The 10,785-nt window shown below is 51.8% G+C and overlaps 1 protein-coding gene across 9 annotated transcripts in view; it reads left to right on the plus strand.

The window, feature by feature from the left end:
* The window catches only part of Epb41l1 (erythrocyte membrane protein band 4.1 like 1), a 125,428-nt gene extending 115,333 nt beyond the window's left edge, over nucleotides 1–10,095 (plus strand). For 7 of the 9 annotated variants that reach the window (XM_051143639.1, XM_051143638.1, XM_051143643.1 and 4 more), the window contains 5 exons: nucleotides 1,541–1,627; nucleotides 2,359–2,442; nucleotides 4,830–4,910; nucleotides 5,229–5,345; nucleotides 9,783–10,095. In XM_051143639.1, the coding sequence (XP_050999596.1) occupies nucleotides 1,541–1,627; nucleotides 2,359–2,442; nucleotides 4,830–4,910; nucleotides 5,229–5,345; nucleotides 9,783–9,791 (378 nt within the window). In that variant the 3' untranslated portion in view covers nucleotides 9,792–10,095. The remainder of the gene's footprint in view (nucleotides 1–1,540; nucleotides 1,628–2,358; nucleotides 2,443–4,829; nucleotides 4,911–5,228; nucleotides 5,346–9,782) is intronic. The other 2 variants (XM_051143641.1, XM_051143645.1) reach the window with 1 other exon arrangement.
* The last annotated feature ends 690 nt before the right edge of the window (nucleotides 10,096–10,785 follow it).

Genomic DNA, 10,785 nt, shown 5'->3' on the forward strand with positions numbered 1-10,785 from the left:
AAGCCTCTAGGTGATGCCCCACAGTGCAGTGTGAGGGAGTGTGATGCCTGTATGTTAGGGGTCCAGCAGCCAGCTCCCCTGCAGACCTGACCAGAGTGAGGTGCCTACACGTGTTTCCAGGGAAAGTCTCAGGAGACAATTGGTTCTGAAGATTTGTGCTTCAAGAAAGCTCTGGGCTATACAGGTAGAGGTATAGGGGTCTGTGGAATCAATGAGGCGGTAGGATTCCCTGGGTGGCTGAGGGCGGGTGGAGGGAGGGGAGCCCGAGAAGAGATAGTGGGGTTGCCTTGCCCAGGGAGTTGGGAGATGGGCCTGGCTTTGGCTACAGCCAGTGCAGGGAGAAGGGAAGCACCTAGGCTTTGAACAACCTGTGTCCCTTTTAGTGGCTTGTGCTTTCACTGTAAAGATGGAGGTGAGCATTGGATGCTGGCCTCAGGACAAGAGGGAAGACGGAGAATAAGAGACTTAATGTGAGCAGTCTGAGTGATAGAGGGACTCAAAGGGACCAGGCCCTTTCCCTAAGCCGGAGAGAGAAGACACACCTACAAATGGCCTTTGCAGTCTAGAATCCAAGGTGCTGCAAGGAATGTGCCTCATGATGGTGTGCCAAGTGACCTGGCCATCTACATGTGTGGCAGAGGGAAGGACGGAGCAGAAGGCTCTGTTCGTGCCCATGCTTCGGCAGGAAGACAGTGGTCCAGGTCCTCGCCATGCACCAAGACCGGGGCCCATTTGGCCGAGGTGCTGCATAACGAAGGCCAAGCTGGAGACTGCGCACAAGTGAGGGGCAGCCAAAACTTGATGTCCCTTGGCCAGATATGGGCCACTAAGTCCAGGAATAATTCCAGGGAGATCTAGCACTTAGAATCCAGGATAAGACCAGCAGAGCTGGCTCAAGAGTGACGGTTCCAGAGTGCTGGCGTGGGTCGCGGGCAGCTGGCATCCTTGGAGCTGCCCAGCTCAGAGCTCACCTTGTGTTGCCATGGAACTTGAAACAGCCATACTATAGTTTTTCCTCCCGTAGGGTAGGGCTGCTACCAAGGATTGCTTTCAGTGGTTGCGAAGGTTAAATGAGATCTCACGTATGCACATACCCAGTGGAATGCCTAGTGCCCAGCAGGTGCCAGGAAGTACACGATCCGTCCACATGCACACCTGCATTTACCAGCAGCTTTTGGTTTACAGAGGTTCTTCTTCACAGACAGTAGGGAGGAAACGGCTCTGCCTCGAGGTGCACAGAAGGTCCAGGACAAGAGCCTGGGCATCCTCCCTCCTCTTAGTGCTTCCAGGGAGCAATACCATATCTTGTTCACCATGACATCCCTAAAAGCGGGGATTCGGTAGCTGTCTGTTGAGTGTGTGAGCAAGCATGCGAGTGTGTGTGGGGTTGATGAGTAAATGGGGGATGGATGCCTCAGCTCTCTGCTTCTGTGTTACTTCTCGACCCCATGGTGATGCTAATCACATGGTCACATGCCCTGGCTGTCCTGGAGGCCTATTGACCTGAGACCTGGCCATCTGAGCACTATTGTCTCCCCAGGAGAACAATCTCAAGTCCGGGAAGGGGGCAGCTGCCATGATCCCAGGCCCACAGACGGTGGCCACGGAAATCCGTTCTCTTTCACCGGTAAGTAGGCAGGGCCAGCTCAGGCTAGGGGACTCGGAGCTGAGGATGTGAGCACACAGCACACCACAGCACATGCAGTGAGGGGCTCCCTAAGGTGCCCCTCAGTACCTCCCTCATGTAACCAAAGTGTTGGCATCAGGGCTGGGGATAAACAGGGGACACGGACACACACACACACACACACACACACACACACACACACACACACACACACACACGGCTGCGTTAGCTTAAAGACCAGGAAGAGCAGGGAGCTAGGAGTTCTAGGCTGGGTTCTGTTGGTGGCTGCCCCAGCAGTAACCCTGTGTCCATCACTGAGAGGTCTTTTCCGGTGCTTTGACTCTGTTTTGTGGTTCTGTGTCTAGTGCAGAGAGAGCATGCTCCTGCCTGTGATGGGATAAGGACCTGGGAGGCTCTGTTTCCTCCCTGGAGGCATCCATTCATTCTTCCAGTATTCCTAGAGGCTAGGGTGTTGTTAGGACTCTGGGTCTTAGGACTTTCAAGTCCAAAGAGTTATATAGGTCCCCGGGCTTGGGGATGTTTTAGGTCTAGAATTGGAAAGAGTTTTGGCATTCTTGTTTGAGAATGAATGGTTCAAAGCATCTTGGCTTCCATGCTTCACCTTCACGGGGCCCCTGCTTATTCCCGGGAAAGTCTCCCTAGCCCTGGCTGCCCTTCAGAGCCCAGTGCCCTGACCTGACCCCCGGGGTGGGGGTGGTTATATTCTGCAGATCATCGGGAAAGATGCTCTCACCAGCACGTACGGCGCCACCGCGGAAACCCTCTCAACCTCTACCACCACCCATGTCACCAAAGTGAGTAGCAGCAGGCTCCTGGGCCCCAGCGGGCTGTAGGTGGGAAGGTCATTTCCATGGCTGACCAATGGCTCCCCAGTCTCTAAGGCACAGAGGGGACCTTTGCTGGTTCTTGAGTGCGTTTTCCTCTGCTACTGCTGTCCTAGGAGTAGGCCTTGCACACAGCACTGGCAGCTAGTCTGTGGGGTCACACGCTCTCCTCCAAAGTAATTACGAACAGTGATGTTTGCATCTTCCAGACCTTGAGAGCCAGGCAAATTCAGAAGAGTGATAAACAGCAAGCTCCCCAAAGTTAGGAGGTCGCATTTGGAAAATGTTGTTATTTGCCAGGCCTTGGAAGAGTTCGTGCTAGCTTAGGCAACTTAGTGGGACTGGAGATTTTCTCAACGGTATATATCCTTTGCCTAGCAAGGCCCCTAGGGATGAAACCAATTATAGTACTGTCCTCCCTGCACACCCACCCAACACAAGAGAGAAGGGAGTAGCCTCTGAGTAGGGTCTTGGGACTCCCTGCAGAACACCTGAGGGTGGAGGAGCCAGGAGGCATGCTAGCAGGAGGGGCAGACACTGTGTGTTTACTTTGTTAAGCAAATACTAGTGAGTATGAACCTTACTGGACACCCCCCTCAACCCCGCACCCCACCCCCACCCCTCACCCCCATCCCCGGCCTACTGGAGATGACACAATGAGGTGTGTTTGTAGGAAACCAGGCAGCAATGTGTAGATGGGGGCCTGGGAAATAGGTTGCGCTTGGGACAAGGAAATACAGACCATGGAGGCAGATGAGATAGACACCGGGCCCTGGGACTGACTTGACTATGGAGGATCTTGGTCTAAGGGAACCAGGAGAGCTGGAGGAAGCGTTTACCTCAGGTAGTGAGTCAGTGAAAATAGGTTCGCTGGGGCTGGGGGCAAAGCTCGGTGGCAAGGTTCTGGGTTCAATCCCCAGCAATGCAATGGAAAGAAAGAAAGAAGGTTCCCGGGGGTAGGGGGAGGAGAGTTCTAGAGTACCTGATATGAAATGAGGCCTGGCTGGGCAGCGGTGGCGCACGCCTTTAACCCCAGCACTTGGGAGGCGGAGGAAGGTGGGTCACTGTGAGTTCGAGGCCAGCCTGGTCTACAAAGAGAGTCCAGGACGGTCAGGGCTCTGTTACACAGAGAAACCCTGTCTCGAAAACAAACAAACAAACAAACCCAAAAGAACTGAGGCCCCGGGGGTGAGGGCTTGCGCCAGGTGGTAGCTGGAGTGCACCGAGGAGGGGGGTGTTCTGGAGGGAAGGGCTCTATCAGCTGTGACAGCCTAGGAATTTAGAAAGGCTGAGACCCAGGAGGCTACAACAAGTTCACAGCTGGGTGGCCAGGGAAAACAGGAGAGGCCCCAGCTGTGGCTGGGAGCCTGAGGAGCCAAGCAAAGCACAGGTGTTGAGCTCAAGGTCCAGCTGAACCACCAAACGGGAAAGTGCGGTTGGTAACACTTGTCTCTTTGTCCACACTACCCAGGGCCCCCACCTGCAACCTTGTAGCTTTGGCACCTTGTCCCATTTCCCAGGAAGCAACCTCTCAAAAGACATGAGAGCACAGTGTCAACTTCCTGCCGGCTTTATGGGGACGCCTTACATGGCACACCCCACAGTGTAGACAGCTCAGAAAACTCTGCTCTGTGCCTTACCGCATGGGGCCCCTCTCTATCCACCCGTGCCTCCCTCCAGCTAGGATTTCCCTCAGTCACATCCTCCTTGAATATACCAGCCAGTTAGGTCCCGGAGCATCCTCCGTTTCCACGCCCCGTTCCTTGAGAAAGCGGTGGAGGGAGTAAGTTATCGTAGGGTTATTACGAGTCATTTAAGGTAGAACCTTGTCACCATTCACATTTCATTCATCTGTTCATTCAACGACAGGTCTATATCCAGCACTGCCAGGTCAGACTGGGAAGGGTCCTGGGTGGGGGCGGTACTGAGGTGGTCAGATTACCAGCTCCTCTCTCCAGAGCTCGCAGCCTGGAGAGGTGGTGAGCGAGACCCTGCGCACGTAGGTCAGCCCCGTGCAGAGGCCCAGAACTGGGAGAGACATAGACTCGGTGGTCGGGGAAGGCCAGACAGGATGCCTTGGGATTCTGCCAGGCAGGGAGTAGCATCTGAGCTGGCTGCGTGCGGGACACATAAATGGGGCAGTTTTGGTAGCTAGGGAGTGGTGACAAGCCAGCCAGGAGCTGCGGTCTGAAGTCCCCAAACCAGAAAAGGAGAACACTGAGGAGACCAGGAAAGATGTGATCTGCCATCTCTCAGCTTTGTCGGTTGGCTGAGGCTGAGGTGTGTAGGCCTCTTGTCACAGCAGACCCAAGAGGGACCTCACCTTCCTCTCCCCTGCCCTCTGCTTCTCTCTGCAGACTGTGAAGGGAGGGTTTTCCGAGACAAGGATCGAGAAGCGAATTATCATTACTGGGGACGAAGATGTCGATCAAGACCAGGTATGGGGCTAGGAAATAGTATTTCCGGGGCACAGGCTGGTATCCTGTCCCTCCTATAGCGGGTGACCTATGGACAGCTGTCCTTCTGAGCAGAGAAGGCGTCCATTCGTTGCTGACCTCATTCAGGTAAGAAACCCCCAAGAGGGGACATTAAATGGGGGCTAGAAGATCCACACTCTAGTCTCTTCCTCTAACTGTTTAACTCGGCCACCCCTCCTGGGCCTCAGTTTCCCCAGCCATGCAGTGGGGGGAGCTGGTGTTCGGTTTCTCTCACAGTCGCTATTCTGTAGTGCCTCACTCTGCTGTTCTGCCCACTAGGCCCTGGCTTTGGCCATCAAGGAAGCCAAACTACAGCATCCAGACATGCTGGTAACCAAAGCTGTTGTCTACAGAGAAACAGACCCATCCCCAGAGGAGAGGGACAGGAAGCCACAGGTAAGTCTCTGGGGCTCAACAGTGTGGAGGAGGAGGAAGCAGAACAAAGACTCTCAGAGGGGCACCTCCACTGAGAGCCCAGATAGATGATCAGCTGTGACCCTCACCTACTGGGCTTGTGGCTCCAAGGAGAGAGACAGAGGCCCACTCCAGACCAAGGGAAGGAAGGAGAGAAAATGGCATCTCGGTTTCTTTAGCATTTAAAACCCCAAGTTCAGAAAAGCAAGTCCACAAGGGGTGAGAGGGTTGATGGGGTGGCGGGGGGAGGGGGGGGAGGGCTGATGTAAATGGAGGCGCAGGCCAGTCTGGGTACCACGTTCCCATCCCTGAATCTCTGTCTCCATCAAGGTCATGAGATATAGCTAAGGGACTGTGATGCTCACAGCCTCTGACTCATCCGTTTTGCTTGCTTACAAACTTAGGACTCTCGGGCCCTCCAAGCCAGACCCCCCCAAGGACTTCACCATCTTTCTATGTCATTAAAGGCCTTCAAGGTCTCTAGTAAGGCAGTGTGGGGACATGTCAGGCTTCTTGCAGCCTACACTGACGAGGGGACATAGAAGATGAAAGTCTCAGACATGGGAAGCACCGGCTCTGTGATTCCCTTCACTGGGAGTGAATGGCAGGCTTAAACGTTTATCTCATTGGGAATAAAAGCAGAATGGTGTGACCCCTAGGTTGTGACAGCGAAGAGTGACAAGGAGGCTTTCTAGGCAATGTTCCCCACAGGGTGGGCTACATGAAGATACACACACTTAGTTTTCAGTGCTGGAAGTTTAGCCTAACAGTAGAACAGATGCTTAGCATGAGGGAGACACCAGGTTCTCTCCTCAGCGCTACCCCGCAAAGGCAAGCTCTCACTGCCCTTATGTCTTGTGCACTGTGTACAGCTCATGCGTGACACTGGGAACAAACCCGCCTCAAAGGCTCCACAAATAGTAGCTGGTCTCCTCTTTGCCCTTTTCTTGAACCAGTGAATGTTTTTTTAGAGAGGTACAAGAATTCTTCTCACTGGACGTGGTGGCGCACGCCTTTAATCCCAGCACTCGGGAGGCAGAGGCAGGTGGATCTCTGTGGATTCAAGGCCAGCCTGGTCTACAAAGCGAGTCCAGGACAGCCAAGGCTACACAGAGAAACTCTGTCTCGAAAAACAAAAAGCAAAATAAAACAAAAACAAAAGAAGAATTCTTCTCTTTGAGTTCCGCCTTCTTAGAGGGAAAGTGCTGAAGTGTTGTCCTGACATTTGAAAGGATGCTGACTCGTGGTCCAGTCTCATCCAAAAGAACGTCTGCAACAATGCCAATGCTTCTTCTGTGTGGTCCAATATGGCAGTCACTGGCAAATATGGCTGTCAAGCACTTGAACCAACTCATTCAAGATGAAAAGTGTTTTAGGATAAATGCATGTAGGGTTTTGAAGATTTAGGGTAAAAAAAAAAAAAAAAAAAGCCAGCTATCTCAGTAACTTTAATACTTATGAAATGAAAAAGGGATATATTGAGCTAAGTAATATGGTTTTTGTTGCATTTTGTTTTTGTCGGGGACAGCGTCTCATAGTCTAGGTTTCCCTTGAACTTACTTGGTAGCCACGGTACCCTTGAACTCCTGATCCTCCTGCCTGTACCTCATGGAATTTCAGATACCTTCCCCAACCCCCCATTCTCCCCCTCACTCCCTCCCCCAGTACTGTGCTGTGCTGGAAATCCAACTTGCTGCACACTAGGCCAGCACTCTACTGACTGCACTGCATTCCAAGGCCCTTTTTGTTTTGTTTTGTTTTGTTTTGTTTTTGTTTTTGTTTGTTTGTTTTGGTTTTTCGAGACAGGGTTTCTCTGTGCAGCCTTGGCTGTCCTGGACTTGCTTTATAGACCAGGCTGGCCTCAAACTCACAGTGATCCGCCTGCCTCTGCCTCCCGAGTGCTGGGATTAAAGGCATGAGCCACCACAACCCGGTGCCCTTTTGTTTTTTAAGGCTGTGGAGCTCAATCCCCAGGATTTGGCACATAGTGACAAGTGCTCTGCTACACTCCTAGGTCCCCAAATATATTATTATCAAAATGAACTTCACACATGTGTCTTAGTTGCGGTGAAGAGACACCATGACCAAGGTGACTCTTATAGAGGAAAGCACTTAATCGGGGGCTGGCTTACAGTTTTAGTCCGTTATCATCATGGCGGGAAGCATGGCGGCAGGCTGGCAGGCATGGTGCTGCAGGAGCTGAGAGCTACATTCTGATCCATAAGGCAGCAGGCAGGCAGGCAGACAGACAGACAGACACTGGGCCCAGCCTGGGCTTTTGAAACTTCAAAGCCTCCTCCCTGTCCCCAACCTCCTCTAACAAGGCCACATCTCCTAATCCTTTAGGCCTTTCAAACGATTCCACTCCCTGGTGACTAAACATTCAAGTATATGAGCCTATGGGGCCACTCCTATTCAAATTACCACACATGTTTGCATTTTATTAAGTTAAAAAACTGGAATTTAAGTGTTGGGCAAATAGCTCAGTTTGTAAAATGTTTACTATGCAATTGTGAGGACCTGAGTTTGAGCCCCAGAACTCACTTCTAGAAAGGGGGGTGCCATGCTGCACACTTGCAATGCCATTGCTGGGGAGGCAGAGATGGGCAGGTACCTGGGACCTGCCTGTCAGCCAGCTTGGTCTACTTGGTGAGCTCGGGCTGGTCAGAAACCCTGCCTCAAAACAAACAAACAAACAAAACCAATGTAGACAGATAAACCACAACACTCAAAGGTGACCCCTGGCTTAAATATGCACACACTGTATGTATCCACCGCTGTTATTTGTGGGGTACTTACGCTGTGCCGGGCACCAGGCTTTGTACTGTCTCCTCATTCTTCCACAAGTGCGGAAACAGATGCTCAGCGACCTCAACAGGTTTTGCCCATAGCTGCAGCGCTGGGAACACAATGAACTGATGAGAGACAACCTAATGTGTCTGACTCCACAGCCACCCATGTTCCTCAGCATGCTGACTCCCCAGGCTCTGTCTCAGAGAATATATATATATGTATGTATGTATGTATAACCATAGTGCCTGACACACAGTAAGTGTTCCATAAGAGCTAGGCCAGTCACTACTGTTAGTCTGGTAAACTAACGGCTGTCCTAATCTGAGAAGAATGAATTGTTATGCACAGTACGGTTTGGGTTCTTCTTGTCCTATCCCCCTCTGAGAGGATCTGTCTCCCAAACACTGCCAGCAAGAGGACAGCGCTCACCTGACTACCTGGAGCTTCCTCACCTTACCTGAGGGGAGGGGAGGGGTAGAGGAAGCCTGGGTTCTCACCTTCATCCTGCGGCTACCAACTTGCTAAGCCATTGAATGCATTCCTGACAAGAGTCAGGGATGCTGTGTTTTTGAGTAGTTGCCACTGAGGTAGCAAAGGTAGTGTAGATGGTAGCTCTGGCTATTGGGGAAGTCAAGGCAAGGGCTACAGCGAAGCAGGTATAGCAACAGGGCGTTCATTCGGCGCTCCTATATGCGGGGTCCTCTCTGTGTAAGGCAGCTCCGATATAATAGAGCAAGTGATAGAGGCTTAGAGAGGTTGAGACATTCGCCTACAGTTACAGAGCACAACCTCGCGTGGTGGCGCACGCCTTTTATCCCAGCACTTGGGGAGCAGAGGCAGGCAGATCGCTGTGAGTTCGAGGCCAGCCTGCTCTACAAAGTGAGTCCAGGACAGCCAAGGCTGTTTCACAGAGAAGCCTTGTCTTGAAAAACAAAAACAAAAACAGTTACAGAGCAGCAGACAGGCCAGGGAGTGAGAAGTGTGACCTCAGAGGCCACACTTCTGTAGGTAAACCTTAGTTGGACTCCAGGCTCTGGTGGGGTTTTTCTTGTTTGTTTGGTTTTGTTTTTTGTTTTGGGGGGGGATTTTGTTTGTTTGTTTTGGGGTGGGTTTTTTTTGTTTTGGGGGGGTTGTTGTTTTGTCTTGTTTTGGTTTTAGGGTTTTTTTTTTTTCCCCTTTAAGCACTGCTGTCTGGCAATTGATCTCCAGGCCACAGCAGGTCCATGGGGAAGAAATCAGAGAAGCACAGGAAGCCAGGAGACCTGCAGCCTGGGTGAAACAGTTGCAGAACTGAGAGGCACAAGGGAGGAGGAGTAAAATGACGGCGACCGTGGCGCCGTCACATCAAAGGACTGTCTAAAAGATGTCCAGACCAAAGCAAAAGCTGTCACCTCCTCAGCAACAAACAGGCAAACACACATGGACCCTAGAGTTGGGTGCACGTGGGCCGCTCCTTAGCTGCCATAAGTAAAGCTGTGCGGCCTTGGATAAGTCTTTCTCCCTCTCTGGGCCACGATGCAGGGCAAAGGGTAGCTAGAACTGCTTGCCTTGCATTTAAAGGGACTAATTTTCCTTATCTCCCTTCCTTTGTACCCACCACCGCATCGCCCTGCCTCTGGCACCCAGGAATCCTGACCTCCGTGAAGAGATGCTGGCGTGTCTGGTCTAACCCGAGCCAGAGAACCATTAAGAAGGGGCCTTCGTTCAGGATTCTCCGACAACACCAACATCCCAGCTGCGACACACTGTCACTGATGAGAGACTGGGAAGGGAAAGCATATATATATAGATATATATAGATATATATATACAGGAAACACCGCGTCCTTGCACTGCTGCCGGGGCTGGCGGAGCAGTCAGCTGATGGCCACAACCAAGATGTACAGCAACCTTCACTTCCTTTGCAGACGAATTGAACTGGTGGGAATTTTTTTTTTTCTTCTTCCCAGGAAAATATAAACAATCATAATCTCTCGCTCCCTCACCCCCTCCTCCTGCAAACTACAAAAGCAGACCTCGATGATTGTAGACATCCCCCTGGAACCCCGGCTGTGCACCCTCCAGGATGGACGAGCACCCCCACATCTTCTCCAGCCTCTGTTGCTCCCTCTAATGCAAAGGAAACAAATAAACAAACAAACAAACAAATAAGATCACATAGCCAAGCAAGAGAAGTCACAGCAGCAAAACATGCACAGCTGATTATTTTCCAAGAAAGAAAGGATGGGAGCCTCCCAGTGGGAAGGAGGAGGAGATGGACGGATGGCTACTTTCTGGGTCTGGACACTGGGCTGTGAAGTCCACCCTCTGTTCTTCTGCCTCCTAGCTTCACCCTTGACTTGTACTCACCTTGTCTCCGGTCTCTGTCTCAGCTCCCTCCTGCCTCTCGTCCCTGACCCTCCTCTTCTGTGCTCTGGTCCTGCTGAGGGCCACTGCGGATGGATGACTGGATGACTCTCTGACTCTTGCGGGAAGCAGAAGAGACTCCAAGAGCGAAAAGGAAGCCATGGGAAGGGAAGTAGACACTGTGTGATGTTTCCGGTTTCTCATGATGGAGGTGCAGCTCGTAGGAGATTGTATGACTGTGCTTTTAAGTTATGTATATGACATGTAACAGGAAAACAAATAT

Source organism: Acomys russatus, chromosome 4 (genome assembly GCF_903995435.1).
Source record: "Acomys russatus chromosome 4, mAcoRus1.1, whole genome shotgun sequence".
Classification (NCBI taxonomy): Eukaryota; Metazoa; Chordata; class Mammalia; order Rodentia; family Muridae; genus Acomys; species Acomys russatus.